Source organism: Carcharodon carcharias, chromosome 21 (assembly GCF_017639515.1).
Source record: "Carcharodon carcharias isolate sCarCar2 chromosome 21, sCarCar2.pri, whole genome shotgun sequence".
NCBI classification, from domain to species: Eukaryota; Metazoa; Chordata; class Chondrichthyes; order Lamniformes; family Lamnidae; genus Carcharodon; species Carcharodon carcharias.
This window is the reverse complement of record NC_054487.1, coordinates 60061542-60081196: the sequence shown is the minus strand read 5'-3', so window position 1 is coordinate 60081196 and position 19655 is coordinate 60061542. Positions and strand designations below refer to the sequence as shown.

Genomic DNA, 19655 nt, shown 5'->3' with positions numbered 1-19655 from the left:
TATGACACTGTGAGTTTGTACCTTGGACACTGTGAGTTTGTACCTATGACATTGAGAGTTTGTAACTAGGACACTGAGTGTGTGTCAATGACACTGTGAGTTCATACTTAGGACACTGAGTTTGTACCTATGACACTGTGAGTTTGTATCTAGGACACGGTGAGTTTGTACCTATGGCACTGTGGGTTTGTACCCGTGGCACTGTGAGTTTATACCCATGGCACTGTGAGTTTGTGCCTAGGACACTGTGAGTTTGTGTCCATGATACTGTGAGTTTGTACTTGGACATTGTGAGTTTGTGTCTAGGACATTGTGAGTTTGTACCTATGGCACTGTGGGTTTGTACCCATGGCACTGTCAGTTTGTATCCATGGCACTGTGAGTTTGTGCCTAGGACACTGTGAGTTTGTATGTAGGACACTGTGAGTTTGTACCTGTGGAACTGTGAGTTTGTACCAAGGGCACTTTGAGTTTGAGTCTATGACGCTGTGAGTTTGTGCCTATGACTGTGAGTTCATACCTAGGACACTGTGAGTTCGTACCTAGGACACTGTGAGTTTGCACCTATGACACTGTGAGTTTGCACCTATGACACTGTGAGTTTGTACCTATGGCACTGTGAGGTTGTACCTATGACACTGTGAGTTTGCACCTATGGCACTGTGAGGTTGTACCTATGACACTGTGAGTTTGCACCTATGACACTGTGAGGTTGTACCTATGACACTGTGAGTTTGCACCTATGGCACTGTGAGGTTGTACCTATGGCACTGTGAGGTTGTACCTATGGCACTGTGAGGTTGTACCTATGACACTGTGAGTTTGCACCTATGACACTGTGAGGTTGTACCTATGACACTGTGAGTTTGCACCTATGACACTGTGAGTTTGCACCTATGGCACTGTGAGGTTGTACCTATGACACTGTGAGTTTGCACCTATGACACTGTGAGGTTGTACCTATGACACTGTGAGTTTGCACCTATGGCACTGTGAGGTTGTACCTATGGCACTGTAGGTTTGGCACTGTGAATTTGTGCTGATCACACTGGAATTTGTACCTTTGACAGTGTGAGTTATACATATGGCACTGTAATTTTGGCACAGTGAGTTTGCCGTATGGCACTGTGACTTTGGCAGTGAGTTTGTACCTAGGACATGGTGAGTTTGTGCCAATGGCTCTGTGACTTCGTAACAATGGCAAAGTGTTTGTACCTTTTGCATTGTGAGGTTATACTACAGCACTGTAACATTGGCACTGTGAGTTTGTGCCTTTCGCACAGTGAGTTTATACCTATGGCACTGTGACTTTGGCAGTGAGTTTGTGCTGATGGCACTGTGAGTTTGTACCTTTGGCACTGTGTGAGTTTCCACAAATGACACTGTGTGTTTGTACCTATGGCAATCTGGGTTTGTACCTAGGACACTGTCAGTTTTTGCTTGTGGCACTGTGAGATTGTGTCTGTGGCACTGTGATTTTGTACCTGTGGTGCTGTCGGTTTGTACCTGTGCCACTGTGAGATTGTACTTGTGGCACTGTTGGTTTCTAGCTATTGCACAGTGAGTTTGTGCCTTTGGCTGTGTGAGTTTGTACATATGGCACTGTGTTACAGACAGGAGAGGGTTTAATTTACATTGCCCTTATTTCTTCTCTCACCACCCATCCGTGAACAGGTGTTTTTGATTTTTGATTTAGCCTTATATAAGCGGTAGAATATTTCCCAACCCATCAGTTTTGGTGTTTGTACCTGTGGCACTGTGAATTTGTACCTGTGGCACTGTGAATTTGTATCTGTGGCACTGTGGGTTTATATCTGTACCACTGTGAGTTTGTACCTATAACACAATGGCCTGAATTTTCAACTTGGCGGGTGAGCGCAATTGGCGGGCCCAGGAGCAATGGGGAAAAGGACCACTGACTGTGATTGGCCCCCAACCGCGCACTGAAAAGCTCAGTTCCTGGGGTGGGAGTGGGAGGAGGGCGGACAATGATATTTCCACGGGTGCGGGCTGAGAGAAACCTCCTTGATGGCTGAGAGCTGCCTCAGGGAGCTACAGACCCAAAAACCATGATATAAAGTTTTGAAAATCAGGAAAAAAATGTCCAAACATCACAATAAGGCAGCTGTACATATAGATGATAAAAATGCAGGCCATAGATTTTTATTTTTATTTTATTTAATAATTGAAACATCATCCTGACCTTGGATGAGGTTTTGCAAAATGTGGGTTGCCCGCCTGCCCATATTGGCCATGCTAGGAGCGCAAAGTCACATGGGCAACATAAAATCAGCTTCACTTGGGTTTTTAATGACCTTAAGTTGCCTGTTAATTGATGGCAGGCCAGCTCCGATTCCTGTGCACGCCCACCAACCGGAATATCGCGCGAGCGCAGGATGATGTTAAGACACTCGCCTGATGCCTTTTTGCGTGGTTTTGCACCCGATTGGATCAGGCGTGTTCCCGCCCGTGGGACTTAAAATTCTGCCCTATGAGTTTGTACCTGTGGCTCTGTGAGTTTGTACCTGTGGCATTGTGGGTTTGTACCTGTAGCATTGTGAGCTTGTACCTGTAACACCATGGGCAGGATTTTACATCCCAATCAGGAGTAAAATAGCACACGATGATGTCAGGCGAGCAATGTGAGTTTGTACCTGTAGCGATATGAGTTTGTACCTGTAGCACTGTGAGTCTGTACCTGTAGCATTGTGGGTTTGTACCTGTAGCATTGTGAGTCTGTACCTGTAGCACTGTGAGTCTGTACCTGTAGCATTGTGGGTTTGTACCTGTAGCACTGTGAGTCTGTACCTGTAGCATTGTGGGTTTGTACCTGTAGCACTGTGAGTCTGTACCTGTAGCACTGTGAGTCTGTACCTGTAGCAATTTGAGTTTGTGTCTGTAGCAATGTGAGTTTGTACCTGTGACACTGAGTTTGTACCTTAGAGAACCATAGAATTGTTACAGTGCAGAAGGAGGCCATTCGGCCCATCGTGTCTGCATCGGCTCTCTGAGCATTTTAACTTAGTGCCAATCTCCTGCCTTTTCCCCATAACCCTGCACATTGTTTCTATTAAGATAATCATCCAATGCCCTCTTGAATGCCTTGATTGAACTGCCTTCACCACACTTCCAGGCAGTGCATTGCAAACCCTAACCATTTGCTGTGTGAGAAAGCTTTTTCTCGCCTCGCGTTTGCTTCTTTTGCAAAGAACTTTAAAACTGTGCCCTCTGGTTCTCGATCCATTTACAATTGGGAACAGTTTCTGCCTATCTACTCTGTCCAGGCCCCTCATTATTTTGAAATTTCTATCAAGTCTCCTCTCAGCCTCCTCCCCACCAAGGAAAACAGTCCCAACTTCGTCAGTCTTCCCTCATAACTGAAGTTCTCCTCCCTGGAACCATTCTTGTAAACCTCTTCTGCACTCTCTCCAATGCATGCACATCCTTCCTTTAGTTTGGCGCCCAGAACTATACACAATACTCCAGTTGAGGTCTAACCAGTGTCTTATATAGGTTCATCATAACCTCCCTGTCCTTGTACTCTACGCCCCTCTTAATGAAGCCTAGAATACTGCATGCTATAGAAACAGCTCTCTACCCATCCTGCCACCTTTAATGACTTACACCCAGGTCTCTCTGCTCCTGCACACCCTTTAGAATAGTATCCTTTATTTTATACTGTCTTTCCGTGCTCTTTGTACCAAAGTGTATCACCTCACACTTCTCCGCATTGAACTTCATCTGACACCTATCTGCCCACTCCGCCAACTTGTCTATGTCCTTTTGAAGTTCTACACTATCCTCCTCACAGCTAACAATTCTCCCAAGTTTTATGTCATCTGTAAACTTTGAAATTGTCCCCTGCAAACCAAGATCTAGATCATTTATATATGTCAGGAAGAGCAAGGGTTGCAATACCAACACCTGGGGAACTCCAGTACAAGCCTTCTTCCCGCTCGAAAAATACCCATTAACCATTACTCGCTGTTTCCTGTCCCTCAGCCAATTTTGTATCCACATTGCTACTGCCCCTTTTATTCCATGACCTATAGCTTTCCTTGCAAGTCTTTTGTGTGGCACTGTATCAAACGCCTTTTGGAAGTCCATATACACTACATCAACAGCCTTGCCCTCATCAACCATCTCTGTCACCTCTTCAAAAAACTCCAGCAAATTAGTTAGACACGATTTTCCTTTAACAAATTCATGCTGACTCTTCCAAATCAAGCCAAATTCTTCCATGTTACTGTTAATTCTATCCTGAATAATTGTTTCTAGAAGTTTCCCCACCACTGAAGTTAAACTGACTGGTCTTTAATTACAGGGCAGATCTTTTCAACCTTTTTTGAACAAGGGCGTAATGTTTGCAGTTCTCCAGTCCTCCGGCACCTCCCCCAAATCCAGGGAATATTGAAAGAATATTGCCAGTGCCTCTGCAATTTCCGCTCTCAATTCCTTCAATATTCTTGAATGCACCTCATCCGGGCCTTATCAACTTTAAGTACCCACAGCTTATCCAATATCTCCTCCTTATCAATTTTAAACACTTCTAGTGACTGAGTTTCCTTTTCTGTCACCATGGCCTGGGCAGCATCTACCTCATAAGTAAAGACAGATGCAAAGTATTCATTTAAGACCTGAGCCATGCCTCTTGCCTCTATGTGTAAATACCCTTTTTGGCCCCTTACTGATCCTACTCCTCCTTTTACCACCCTTTTACTACTGATGTGCTTATAGAATAATTTGGGATTTCTTTTTATGTTAACTACCAGTCTTTTTTCATAATCCGTCTTTGCTTGTATTTGCTTTTTCACATCCCTTCTGAACCTTCTGTATTCAGCTTGGTTCTCAATTGTATTTGCTACCTGACACCTGTCATAAGCACACTTTTGTCTTTTTTAACTTAATTTCTATCTCCTTTGTCACCCAGGGAGCTCTGCATTTATTTGTCCTACCCTTCCCTTTTGAGGGAACATACCTTGACTGAGCCCAAACCATCTCCTCTTTGAGGGTAGCCCATTGTTCAGCTACTGTTTTTCCTGCCAACCTTTGATCCAGTCTATCCGGCCCAGCTCCGTTTTTGCCCCGTTGAAGTCCGCTCTGTGCCAGTTGATTATTCTTATTCTGGATTGCACAATATCCTTTTCCACCATAATCCTAAACCAATGATCACTGTCCCCTAAATGTTCCCCCACTGTCACTTGATCTATTAGGCCCACCTAGCAGTGCCTCCTTTCTTGTTGGACTGGATACATACTGCTGTAGGAAATTCTCCTGAACACAATCTAGGAACGCTTGACCCTCACTGCCCCTTACACTACACTATCCCAATCTATATACAGGTAATTAAAGTCCCTATTATAACTACTCTGCGATGTTTACACCTTTCTGTAATTTCCTTGTAGATTTGTTCCTCTATATCCTTCCCACTAGCTGATGGTCTATACATTACACTGAGCAATATAATTGCACTCTTCTTATTCCTTAGTTCTAGCCAAATCGATTCTGTCCTTGAATCCTCTGACACATTCTCTTTCTCCAGTATTGCAATACTCTCCTTAACCAAAAATGCCACCCCTCCTCCTTTTTTCCCTTTCCTGAACACTTTGTAAACCGGAATATTTAGCACCCAGATCTGCCCTTCCTTAAGCCACGTCTCTGTTATCGCCACAACATTATAATCCCACAAGGCAATCTGTGCCCGTAACTCCCCAGTTTTATTAAGTATACTCCGTACATTCACATACATGCAGTGTAACCCTGATTTAGATTTCATTATTTGCTCCTTTGCTCTGACTCCATCTACTAACTTACTATTCTCTATTTTAGTGCTATCTGCCTCTCCCAACATTCCGTGCCCCCGATATTACTTTCTAATATTCTCTCCTGGTTCCCACACCCCTGCTGAGTTAGATCAACCCTCCCCAATAGCACTAGCAAAATGACCTGCAAGGAACTCAGTCCCAGCTCTGTTCTGTTGCAACCCATCTGGCTTGTACAGGTGCTATCTCCACCAGAACCAGTCCCAGTGTCCCAGATATCTAAAGCCCTCCCTCCTGCAGCATCTTTCCAGCCATGCATTCATCTGTCTTATCTTCCTATTTCTGTGCTCACTTGCATATGGCACTGGGAGTAATCAGGAGATGACTACTTTAGAGATCATGCTTGCTACTTTGCTACCTAGATCCCTAAATTCTAATTGCAGGACCACATCCCCCTTCCTGCCTATGTCATTAGTACCAATGTGGATCACGACCTCTGGCTGTTCATCCTCCCCCAGAAGAATGTTCTGCAGCTGTTCTGGGACATCCTTGACCCTAGCACGAGGGAGGCAACAAACCGCCCTGGAGTCACACTGACGGCTGCAGAAACGCCTGTCTGCTCCCTAACTAAAGAATCCCCTATCAGCACTGCCCTTCCTCTCTTCTTCCTCCCTCCTATACAGCTGGGCCACTCGTGGTTCCACAGGCTTGGCTCTTGCTGCACTCCTCCAAGAAGCCATCTCCTTCACCGATATCCAGAATGGAAAACCTGTTTAGTGAGCGGGACCTCTGGGGACTCCTGCACTACCTGCCTCTTTCCCTTGGACTGCCTGACAGTCAACCATTCCCTATCTGCCAGCTTGTCCCTAACTTACCATGTGACACCTCTCTGAATGTGCTATCCATGTAGCTCTCTGCCTCACGGATGCACCTAAGTGACTCCAGACACTACTGAAGCTCTGAAACGCAGAGCTCAAGCTTATGCAGCCGGTTACACTTCCTGCACATGGGCTAGCCTGGGTCACAGGCTTGGCTGAGCTGACCTGCCATACCTTAGCTTTAAACTTTTAAACCACATAATACTTAATAAATCTTACCAAAAAGTACAGTTCCTACTTTATTCTACACCTTAGAAATAGAATAAACCTTAAACACTCACCAGATACTCACCAAACAGCTAACTTGTTCTCCAACCAATCAGATTGCTTCTTTCCTGTGATGTCACAATTTGTTTTTTTTTTCACTTTCCCTTTGAACTCAGCGCGGCCCAATTCCGAGCAGCTGACAGGTTCCCTCCCTGGCTGCTCATCCCGCAGGTCCCCTCTCCGACTGCTCTTCCCGCAGGTCCACCTCTCCGGCTGCTCTTCCCGCAGCTCCACCTCTCCGGCTGCTCTTCCCGCAGCTCCACCTCTCCGGCTGCTCTTCCCGCAGGTACACCTCTCCGGCTGCTCTTCCCGCAGGTCCGCCTGTCCGGCTGCTCTCCCCGCAGGTCCTCTCTTCGACTGTTATTCCCGCAGGTCCCCTCTCCGACTGCTCTTCCCGCAGGTCCGCCTCTCCGACTGCTCTTCCCGCAGGTCCTCTCTCCGACTGTTCTTCCCGCAGGTCCCCTCTCCGACTGCTCTTCTTGCAGGTCCCCTCTCCGACTGTTCTTCCCACAGGTGAGTGATGTGCTCCCTGGGCTGTATTTATTCTCTTACCGTTCCGTGTATCTCCCACATGTTCACCTCTCCAACTGCTCTTCCCAAAGTTGAGTCCAGGTGATTACCTGTAGCACTGTGAGTTTGTACCTGTGGCACTGTGAGTTTGTACCTGTGGCACTGTGAGTTTGTACCTGTGGCACTGTGAGTTTGTACCTGTGGCACTGTGAGTTTGTACCTGTAGCACTGTGGAATTCATGCCTGTAGCACTGAGTTTATGCCTGTAGCACTGAGTTTGTGCCCGTAACACAGAGTTTGTAATCTGTGGTACTGTGCATTTGTGCCTGTAGTACTGTGAGCCTGTACCTGTAACACCATGAGTTTGTACTTATAGGATTGAATTTGTATCTTTAGCCCATTAATCAGTTAATTAAAGTGAAATTTTCCTTACCCATCCAACCTTATGGTTGGTGGGTGGGCAAATAGGCCAAGCGGCCTTTGCATTTTTTGCAAAACCTCATCCGCAGGTGGGGTGAGGTTTTGAAGGGTGATTTAAAAAAAATAAAAATTTTTAAAACTCATTTTTAACATGTCCCTGCTCATGTGACATGGTTTCCTTATTTTTGAAATCTTTATTTCTCATGTTAAAAACCTTCAGCTCCCCAAGGCAGCTCTGTGCCTTTAGGAAGCTTTCACTGAGCGGACTCGCTCCCGGGCCTGCCCGCCCAACGAGGTAAAAATTTTGCCCTATAAGTTTGTACCTGATGCACTGTGAGTTTGTGCCTGTAGCAATGTGAGTTTGTGCCTGTAGCAATGTGAGTTTGTGCCTGTAGCATTTAATTTTTACCTGTAGCACTGTGAGTTTGTGCCTGTAGCACTGTGAGTTTGTGCCTGTAGCACTGTGAGTTTGTATCTGTAGCATTTTGAGGTTGTACCCCTATTGCAGCGATTTTTTTTTTACCTGTTTCATTGTAAGTTTGTACCTGTAACACTGTGAATTTGTACCTGCAGCACTGTGAGGTTGTACCTATAGCACTGTGAATTTTTTTCAACCTGTTTCACTGTGAGTTTAATTCTGTAGCATTGTGAGTTTGTGGTATTGATTTAATGCAGAGAAGCAGGTGTTTTCTGGTTCCTGTATCCTGACAGATAGTTGGATCGCGAGGTATAGACCTGGTAAATAAGTAACACGCCATACGGGAGGAGGGAGGGTTGCTGAGATTATTCATTACCGAACATTCCGGGTTATGGGTTAATCACCCTGTCGAGATTTGCAAAGCAACTGGATGACTCGATCAGCGACAGAGTTTTTTTCTGGAAAGTCGGCAGTGAATTTTACTTGGGCTTCGATAATTTTGAGCATAATGATACGGCTGGTCAGAAATGCCGTTCAGAAATTGAAGCGGAAGAATAGAGAACAATCCAGAAGCTAACTGGTCAGTTTCCAACCTTTTTAAAATATATCCCAGTTAACCAAGATAAGTTCTTGGTGTTACTTTAGTTACATTGACTGTTTATTAATGTACATATAAAATAAAACTTTAAAGGTAGGAAATACTCTGTTCAAGGCGACGATTTGGTTTCTCGCTTTTTAACCAAGTGCCAGTAGAGTAGGATCTTTGGTACAGTATAAGAAGTGAACTTGTACCGATCTGTAACTCGACCTGTAAAACAAAGCTAACATTTGTTTTAACTCTGACCCTAATTTTGAAGCGCCTCAAAGTTTCCTTTCACTGGCACTAAGCCTAAAACAGTTTCTCGTATCTAATGCAGAATGGGATTTTTGACTTGTAAAATTATAATCGAGGGGACCAATCCCATTTATTTATATAGTATATTGCCACCCACGTTTAGAAAATCCCAGAATTTAGATAACTGGGCTTTTGGATCAATGATATAATTTAGAGTTTAACTTTTAATCTCAGATAATAGTTGAACCATCAGCGAAGTTGTTCAGTGTTATCGTTCGCTTCATTTTGTGACATTTTACTTCTGACCCTTTTTAAGGTGACGGGGGAGGGTTCGGTTGTGAAACACAATGATGGGATCAACCCTTGAGCTTCTTTCAGAATGGCCAGAGAAGATTCCGTTAAATGCCTGCGCTGCTCGCTTTATGCTTTGAATTTCCTTTTCTGGGTGAGTACAGATTCCTCTACTTCCGCCGATAGCTCACAGACAGCAGTTAGCAATTCGCTCTGCAAATTGAGTCGCAAATTAATTAGATCGTTTGTGGAAAATTGAGTGAACTTTGCAAAGATTACAATGCCACTGCTACTACAACCGCAACACCTCCCCCCCACCCCCACTATTGAACTAATCGATTTTCACTTGAATTTTGGATGTTCCTGAGGGAGAAGTTTGTTTCTGATAGTTTTAGTGACCTGCTGATAGATATCCCATCAACGTACTTAGAATGATCTTGTTGTTGTTGACATTATGGTTAATGTTTGTAGTGTCCTGATACCGTTGGTCAACAATTCGGAGTAGCAATTTGTATAATTTGGAACAAGTAAAATTTGCAATTCATAGTTAGTGTTCATATTCAAGCAGCTTTTACCAGAGTGCATCAAGAGGTCCTATTTCAGTTAGACTTTAATTCATTGAGTCTGAGTTGATTGGACCAACTATGTTTCCAGGGGATATTGAGACAGCTCCATCAAGACAATATTTTCATAATGTGGTGTAGATTTCCAAGATTATGAATCAGAGAGTAAAGGAATTTGGGGGATTGGGTTTTACAGTATATACCAGCAGTCACCTGATCTGCATCACACTGTGCAAATGTAGCACTATGATTTATACAATTTTATCATCATCAGTAAATTCCGAGAATAGATGCCTTTAAAGGGAACTTATATTACACATCACGGAGAAAGGAGCAGAAGAATATGCTGAAAGAATTAGATGAATAAAGATGGGAAGAAGCTTTTCTGGAGCATAAACACAGACTTGGACTATTTGGGCTGAATGGCCTGTTTCTGTGCTGTACATTCCATGCAATTCTATATAGCTGAACAGGATTTTTTCCTTATGCCTTTTTATATATAGAAAACCATAACATTGAATTGAGAATGTAATCATATATTTAAATAAACATTATATAGGAAAGAAACTATTACAACCCTTCTGAAATTTAGTTTTTTCAGAGGTTAACACTTTTCTTAATACTTCATAATGTACTTTAAAATTCTGTATTATTGTTGGTATTTGATTGTACATCTATAATCTATAATGTCTCCAATCATGTTTGTAACAAAATTTAGCATAGTTGTCATTAGTGTCCGATCTTTCTGATTTTGCTGACTGAGATTCTAAAGAAAACTAAATCATTATGGGTAAAGGGAAGTTGAAATAGGTTTTAATATTTCAGTATGCTCTTTTTCCCTATATATGTGAGATCAAGTCCCACTCCAAGTCTTGAGCACAAAAATCAAGGCTGACACTCCAGTGCTGAGGCAGTGCTGCACTATCAGAGCTGCAGTTTTTCAGATACAACATTAATCTGAGGCCCCTCCAGCTCCTAGGGTGGACGTAATAGGTCCCATGACACTATTTTGAAGAGGAGCAGGGGAGTTATCCCAGGCATCCTGGCCAATTTTTATTCCTCAAACAACAGCACAAAATAGATTATCTGATCATTATCACATATACTGCAACAGTGACTACACATCAAAAAATGCAGATCTCCCTTTTCTTTATAACTTTGCCCACAACCAATCCTAACTGCAAAGTAATATAACACAATTTTCAGTGGCTTAATTCTTATAAGAAGATGAATTACATATAACTCTAGGTGTTACAATGGAATACACTTTTTGAAAAAGAACCACTGAATTACAGTATGGTATCTACATTTACATATTTGTAGAACAGGGATATTTGTGGCTGAAAGCTGATAAGCATTAATAATGGGAGGCCTATTGAGCAAAAGGAAATTGCTGCACAGTTTTAAATATTTGCCTACAGAATAGTAAATAAAAGACATGCATATTTTGCAGCTGATGTCAGTCTGTGTTCTGGGTGTGTCTGCATGGATGAGAGATTACCTGAATAACGTACTTGTGTTAACAACAGAAACCAGGTATGTATAAACTAAGTACTGGATAAATTCCATAAATGCAGTTATTTATTTATTTAGTCAAACATGAATTGTAAGTACATATTTACAATGTGATAGATGCCATCCAGAAACAATTTCTGAGAAGACCAGATTCTGCATCCTATCTGATCCTTGTCAATGATTTCCTTTCACTATGATCCAATTTTAAAATCAAAACTCACAACCTGTAATTTTATGGTCATTTGAGGAAAGTTTCTTGTTTTCATTTCGTTTAGATGCCTTTGTTAAAAGTTGACCAACAAATTAAATCCTTCCATGCAACTAAACATCTTTAAAACAACAGATTACTTTTAGTTATTAAGCTGAATAGCAGACCACAGTTTTCAGACAACTTTCAGTGACAGTATTCATTACTTTTTGAGATGCAGTTTGAAAATATAAAACGTTCATAATTATTATTCTTGGCTTGACTCATAGCAACCAATGGTATCCCATCATAACTTGACTCTAATCTTTTAAACTTGGTTCGAATATGGCATTACTTTGTGCTAAAAGTGAAAAAGGATCTAAATTGTTGCAGCTTTGAGGCTTATTTTGTTTTTAACAAAAGCCTGCACAAAATAATTTTCATAAAGGTTTTGGTTTAGTTGTTCTGTGTGTTTCTGAATAGCAAATTATTTTTTAAAGTTAACTTGCAAAATTTTCTGACTTGTGCCAAAAGTTTGGCAACAGATAGTCATAAATTGTCGCCAATCCCACCTGAAGTAATACTATTATGGGCAGAAGGGGGGTTAATTTAAACAGCACAAATTTCTTCTCTTAGCATCCGTCTGTAAACAGAAAGGTGTTTTGATTTGCTTCCCCCGTTATAAGGGGTGGTGTATTTCCCAACCCCTCAGTTTTGGTGTGATCCAATTTCCTATTAATAGCCCTGCAGCAAGATCAAGATGGGTTGAACTCAAAGGGTTAGTTTATTTGCACACACTCAAAACAAAAGAGGGTCGCAATGTTGCCCCTTTTGCATTCATACAGTAAAAGAGAGATAGAGAAAAGAAAGATTTACGATGCAGAGACCACAGAGATAATAAATATTGTTTAACGTGAGTTCCCGAGTCCAGAATCAAAGTCCACTGAGGTATTCCTTCAAGGAGGTCAGTGAGCTGAAAACTGATGCTCGATAATTCAATTTCCCAGGGGTGTTGGCTTCACATGATGAGATAAGCATGCAGAGGTTAATCAATCTTGTAGGTGATGGTACAGAATTTCCAGTAGAAGCAGTGTATATAGGGCCAGGTATCCAAACTGGGCCAGAGATCCTTGTCTGTGAGGCTGCTAGTCAGATGATAAAAAGACAGACTGAGACTTTGAAGTTCAGGAAGACAACTTTATTGGTTCCATAAGCCAGAGACCCATGCCACATGACTCCCACCTCTCCACAATGTCTTTGGCAAAGGACTTGTATCCCGAGATTGTTAAATGTCTTACCCATTAGTAATTGAAAGGAAGGTTGCGGGGCCCTTTGTCTTTGCAAATGAGGAGACTCCTGTTGGCCAGCCTGGATTATGAAAATGTAGATGGCCTTTGTATAATTCTCTTTGAATTTGGTTTGGGCAGCCCACAGGGGGTCATTAGTGGCTCTTCAGGGATAACAATATGCGAGTTTCTCCGATACTGACAGGTAGCTTTTTTTGTTCCACTGACAGACATAGATTCAGCCATTTTAGGTCTTTGTCCAGTTTGAATTTTTTTTAGAGATAGCAATGAGCATATCTCTATATATTTTATTTAAAAATTATACAGGGTGAGGTCTTAGTCCCACACAATACTATAATATAATTTACATCTTACAGTCATTATGCCAATAAAAGCAAAACACTGCAGATACTGGAGCTCTGAAATGAAAACAGAAACTGCTCGAATATCTCAGCAGGTCTGGCAGCATCTGTGGAGAGAGAAATGGAGCTGCGAAGAAGAGTCATATTGGACTTGAAATGTTAATCCTGTTTCTCTCTCCACAGATGCTGCCAGACATGCTGAGTTTTTCCATCACTTTCTGTTTTTATCCAAAATATCAAGGTGTGTTTCGAAAACCTTTCGGGAAAATTTTTGCAAATGACATTTTATAGAATTCATTGGGCAGAATTTTTGCCGAAACAGGCCCGCCACCATTTTAAGTGGGCGGCCCGCCCGATGGGAAGCGCTATGCGCTTCCTGTGCGGGCTGGAGGGGATAGATTCTTTCACGCATGCGCACAAAAGAGCGCATTGCTCCCTGAGGCAAAGTGCTGCCTCAGGGAGATCGCTGAAAGGCTGGCAAATATAAAAAATAGAACAATAAACAATTCATTAACATGTCCCCCTCATGTGAAGATGGCACACGAGATGGGACATATTAATGAAATAAACAAAAACTTTATTAAATTTTTTAAAAACCGCTATCAAACCTTATCCCACCACTGGATGAGGTTTGTAAAAAAAAAAATCACCTACCTGCCTGCCCATTGGGCCCGTGTGCCGAGCCGAAGTTCGCATGGGCCTCTCAAAATCATTGACGATTGGCAAGTTAAGGGCCTTAACGGGGCCTTTAATTAATGGCGGGCACACGTCCCACTGCATAGCGCACCCACCGACCGAAATATCGTGATGCCGCGCACTGACGCCAGGACACTCACGTGACATTTTTAAGTGCTGGCATGCGGGCTCTACCACCCACCAGCCAGAAGATTCTTCCCATCTTATAATTTATAGCACCCAATTCGATACTTGGTCCTGTAGAAACATATTTTTTGGCTGCTAACAAAATATCTTTGGTGATGCTGTAGGCTATTCTCCATTGGCAGAAACAAGAATCATAGTTGAAGCAGATATGAGTTTCGGACCTGAAGAGAAGAAGAAGATTTGTTTTTCCTTCCTTTTTAAAATGCATTTTTTTTTTTTTATCCCTCTTTAGGTCACCCTGTACCATACACCAGCCCCCTGTGGGAGTAGTTGTCCAGTTCTCTGGTCACTGTTATGACTGCTCTTGAGCTGACATTTATGGGGCAGTCTGGAGCGGTGGATTGCAGTCTCTTGCTGAAGGATAGGTACTTAGCCTGTACTCAGTGACCTGAGACTGCACAGATGAGATTGGGGTATAGAGGAAATGTATAGAACTTTTTAAAAGCATGCAGATGAATCATTGGCACAAAAACCACCTTTATAATGAGATTAGTTTTTAAAAATGCTTGAAAAAGAATATTGTTTGTTAATTGTGTTTAATTGTTTGCAGGCGATGGGCATTAACTGGACATTCACTTTAGCCCCTTATAAATAGACACAGAAGAAAACTGTGTTTTTTGGGCTAAGAGGTGTATGCTTGTAATGCGTAACTCTGAAAATAAATATAGAAGCGTATAAAGATTGGCTCCGGTTCTGCCCTTCACCAACTGGCTTTCTGGAATAGAGCATTGTGAGCAATCAGATACTTTTGTTTGCTATTGTAATTGGCCGTCAATGGTTATGAGGACATATATGGCCTGAATTTTACCCTTGGTGGGTGTGCGCAATCAGCGGGTCCAGGAGCGGCCGGGAAACAGACTGCCGACTGCAATTTCACGCTGGCTGGTCAATTAACGGGCAGGCAGCATGAAACACGCACTGGAAAGCTCAGTGCTGATGAGGTGAGGGTGGGAAGAGGGTGGGCGATGACATCACTGCAGGTGTGGGTGAGTGCTGCAAGAGAGCTTCCTGAAGGCAGACAGCTATCTCAGGGAGCTGCAGACCTGCAAATGATGAAATAAAGGTGTAAAAAGTTGCAAAAAGATGTCCATGCATCACAATCAAGCACCTGAAAGCGTACCTCATAAAAATGCTGTCCACAAGTATTTATTTTTATTTTAATTCATAACGGAGATTTCATCCCGCCCTTGGATGAGGTTTGATGAAAAATGTAAAGGCCAGCTGGCCAGTTTGCCCGTCCACCAACCGTAATGTTGGATGGGCCACGAAAAATTGCTGTTAATTGACTCCTTAATGGGTTCAATTGCCACGTAATTGTCGACGGGCGCGCTTCTGACTCTTGCACGTGCCCGCTGAGCAAAATATTGTGCAAGTGCGCAATGATGTCGGGACGCTCACCTGACATCATCTCGCGCAATTTTACACCTGATCGGGTTGGGCATGCACCCATAATTTTGTTTGTATATATTGAAGATAAAATATTCATCTAATGGTCATCAAGAAGGGCAGTTTCATTATCATAACACAGAATTGTGAAGAAAAGAATACGACATGATTAATATTAACAGATTTCTGTGTTTACTATTTAATCTGAATGAATTAGCTTTTGCTTAAACAGTGATTGCTGGTTGCATTATCAGGGTACTAGGCTAATACTCTCCTCGAACCCACCTGAAATCAGTCAGGACAGCAACTGAAATGGGAGAGGTGGGAGGGGGCATGGTTGGGGGAAGGAAATGGGGCGGTCAGGCTGACCACCACATCCCCATCCCAACTTTGATTTCCTTCCTGTTAGGGCCTTCGCTAAGTTCTCCTCCCCACCCACTGCATGTGAAAATTGCAAGTGAGTAAGGGCAGATCCCAGGTTCCCAGCTGATTTCCTTCCTATTCACCAGTCCGCAGAAGAAAAGTGGCATTTGGCCCGGGGAAGCAGTGGAAAGGCTCCAGTTTCTGTTAATAGAAAGAGAGGTCTAGGAGAGACCTCCTGCCCCTTCAGTTTGGATCCAGCACTTATCTTTCTTGGTCTCTGCTTCAGTCTACAAAGTAGGGAGTTTCCTACATTTTTGGGTCTTCTGCCCTTTTAAACTCCTCATCTGGGCTTTTCCAATCTCACAGCAGTGAGCTTCCTCTTAGCCGTATAAATCCCACTGAGAGTCCATCTGCATCCTTAATGACCCCGATCCAATAAAATAGGTTGAAACCAAGGCCGAGTTGGAAACATGCAAGGAAGTTCTAACCTGGCACTGCTCCACCTCCGAAAGGAAAACCAAGCTCATTGAGTCCAATAGTGAGAGAACTAAATGAATATTATTTAGAAACATACTTATTTTAGGCACGATGTAGCGCCAAATTTGCATATCCAGAGCCGATAGTGATAGTCCCTCTTTTAGTGTGCAGTAGTTCAACTCTCAGTTCGTGCTGAGCAGTCACGCAGATGCCACAGTTGGCTGTAAAATTTCTGATTAGGGAGGGGGATATTGCTCACAATTCCCTCTCCTGACTGCTATACAGTGACCCTGCTGGAGGTGTGTGTGTGAGTTCCATGGATGAGGAAAGCTTTAGGACCAACCCTGGTGTCCTTCACTGTGAAGTGTCAGCTGACACTCACTATTTAGACTCAGAGATTAAAAATAGCCACTTGTACATGGCACCAAGTTGTACCAAGAGCCAGTGATGGTGCATCTCCATGACGCCAGGATTCATTATTAAATTACATTAGTTTGCAAGCCCTTCTGAAGAGAGCTTTTCATCCTCTCATCTGAAAAATCTTGGCTTCATCTTGGCGTCACCTTCAAACCCGTGACCACTACCATCTAGAAGGACAAGGGCAGCAGACACATGGGAACACCACAACCTGGAAGTTCCCCTCCAAGTCACTCACCGTCCTGACTTGGAAATATATCGTGTTCCTTCACTGTCGCTGGGTCAAAACCCTGGAACTTGCTTCCTGACAGCACTGTGGGTGTACCTACACCACATGGACTGCAGCGGTTCAAGAAGGCAGCTCACCATTACCCTTAACTGCTGTCGAGAAGGTGGTGGTGAGCTGCCTTCTTGAACCGCTGCAGTTCATATGGTGCTGGTATACCCACAGTGCTGTTAGGGAAGGTGTTCCAGGATTTTGACCCAGCGACAGTGAAGGAACGCCCAGATATTTCCAAGTCAGGATGCTATGTGACTTGGTGGGGAACTTGCAGGTGTGTCTGCTGCCCTTGTCCTTCTAGGTGGTAGAAGTCATTGGTTTGGAAGGTGCTCTCAAAGGAGCCTTGGTGAATTGTTACAATGTATCTTGTAGATGGTACACACTGCTGCTACTGTGCATCAGTTGTGGAGGAAATGGATGTTGGAGGTGGTGGATAGGGTGCCAGTCAAGTGAGGTGCTTTGTCCTGGATGGTGTTGAGCTTCTTGAGTGTTGTTGAAGCTGCACTCATCCAGGCAAGTGGAAAGTATTGTATTACACTCCTGACTTGTGCCTTGTAGATGGTGAATAGGCTTTGGGGAGTCAGGAGGTGAGTTACTCACCACAGAATTCCTAGCCCCTGACTTGCTTTTGTAGCCACAGTATTTATATGGCTGGTCCAGCTCAGTTTCTGGTCACTGGTAACCCCCAGGATGTTGATAGTGTGGGATTCAGTGATGGCAATGTCATTGAATGTCAAGGCAAGATGGTTAGATTTTGTCTTGTTGGAGATGATCATTGCCTGGCACTTTTGTGCCTTGAATGTTACTTGCCACTTATCAGGCCAAGCCTGAATGTTGTCTAGATCTTGCTGCATATGGACATAGTCTACTTCAGTATTTGTGGAGCTGCAAATTGTGCTGAACATTATGCAATCATCAGTGAACATCCCCACTTAAGACCTTATGATGGAGGATGGAGCATTGATGAAGCAGCTGACGATGGTTGGGTGTAGGACATTACTGCAAGGAATTCCTGCAACGATGTCCTGGAACTGAGATGATGAATGTCCAACAACCACAACCATCTTCCTTTGTGCTAGGTATGACTTCAACCAGTGCAGAGATTTCCCCCTGATTCCCAATGACTCCAATTTTGCTAAGGCTCCTTGATGCCACACTGGGTTAAATTCTGCCTTCCTGTCAAAGGCAGTCACTCTCACCTCATCTCTTTAGTTTAGCTCTTTTATCCATGTTTGGACCAAGGCTGAAATGAGATCAAGAGCCGAGTATCCCTGGCAGAACCCAAACTGAGCAGGTTATTGCTGAGCAAGTGCTGCCTGATAGCACTGTTGATGATCCCTTCCATCACTTTGCTCATGATTGAGGTTGGGCTGATGGGGTAGTAATTGGCTGAATTGGATTTGTTCTGTTTTATGCAGACAGGACGTACCTGGGCAATTTTCCGCATTGCCAGGTAGATGCCCATGTTGTAGCTGTACTGGAACAGTTTGGCTAGAGGTGTGGCGAGTTCTGGAGCACAAAGCCTCAGTACTATTGCCGGAATATTGTCAGGGCCCAAGCCTTTGCAGTATCCAGTGTCTTCAGCTGATTCTTGATATCAAGTGGAGTTAATTTAATTGGCTGAAGACTGGCTTCTGTGATGCTAGAGACCTCAGGAGAAGGATGGGATGGATCATCAAATCAGCACTTCTGGCTGAAGATGTTCGCAAATGCTTCAGATTTGTCTTTTGCACTGATATGCTGGGTTCCCCCAGCATTGGGGATGGAGATATTTGTGGAGCTCCTCCTCCGATGAGTTGTTTAATTGTTCACTATCATTCGCGACTGGTTGTGGCAGGACTGCAGAGCTTAGATCTGATCCATTGGTTGTGGGATCAGTTAGCTCTGTCTTTTACATGTTGCTTTTGCTGTTTGGAATGCAAGTAATTCTCTGTTGTAGCTTTACCAGGTTGAACCTCATTTTTAGGTATCCCTGGTGCTGCTCCTGACATGCCCTCCTGCATTCTTTATTGAACCAGGGTTGATCCCACAGTTTGATGGTAGTGGTAGAGTGGGGGATATTATTGTGGATTGTGGTTGAATGGCTAACAGTACTCTTGGATGCCCAGTTTTGAGTTGCTAGATCTGTCCAAAATTTATCCTACTTAGCATGGTGGTAGTGCCGTACAACATGATAGAGGGTATTCTCAATGTGAAAACAAGACTTCCTCTCTACAAGGACTGTGTGGTGGTCACCCCTGTTGATGCTGTCATGGATAGATGCATCTGCGACAGGTGGATTGGTGAAGACGAGGTCAAGCAGGTTTTTCCCTCTTATTGGTTCCCTCACCAGCTGTCACAGGCCCAGTCTGGCAGCTATGCCTTTTAGGACTTGGCCAGCTCCATCAGTAGTGGTGCTACCAAGCCCTCTTTTGTTGATGGGCATTGAAGTGTCCGTTCCCCCCCCCCCCCCCCCCCCCCCCCCCCACCCCCGCCCCGAGTATATTCTGTGCCCTTGCTACCCTCAGTGCTTCCTCCAAGTGGTGTTCAACATGGAGGAGCACTGATTCATCAGCT

At 43.6% G+C, this 19655-nt stretch overlaps 1 protein-coding gene across 4 annotated transcripts in view; it reads left to right on the top strand.

Annotated features, from left to right (window-relative positions):
- tspan12 (tetraspanin 12) overlaps positions 1–19655 on the top strand; it is a 58452-nt gene that overhangs the window by 4886 nt on the left and 33911 nt on the right. For 2 of the 4 annotated variants that reach the window (XM_041216048.1, XM_041216045.1), the window contains exons 2-3: positions 9407–9535; positions 11398–11480. In XM_041216048.1, coding sequence (XP_041071982.1) covers positions 9470–9535; positions 11398–11480 — 149 coding nt within the window. In that variant the 5' untranslated portion in view covers positions 9407–9469. Of the gene's footprint in view, positions 1–7042; positions 7421–8528; positions 8836–9406; positions 9536–11397; positions 11481–19655 lie in introns of those variants that run through there. The other 2 variants (XM_041216047.1, XM_041216046.1) reach the window with 2 other exon arrangements.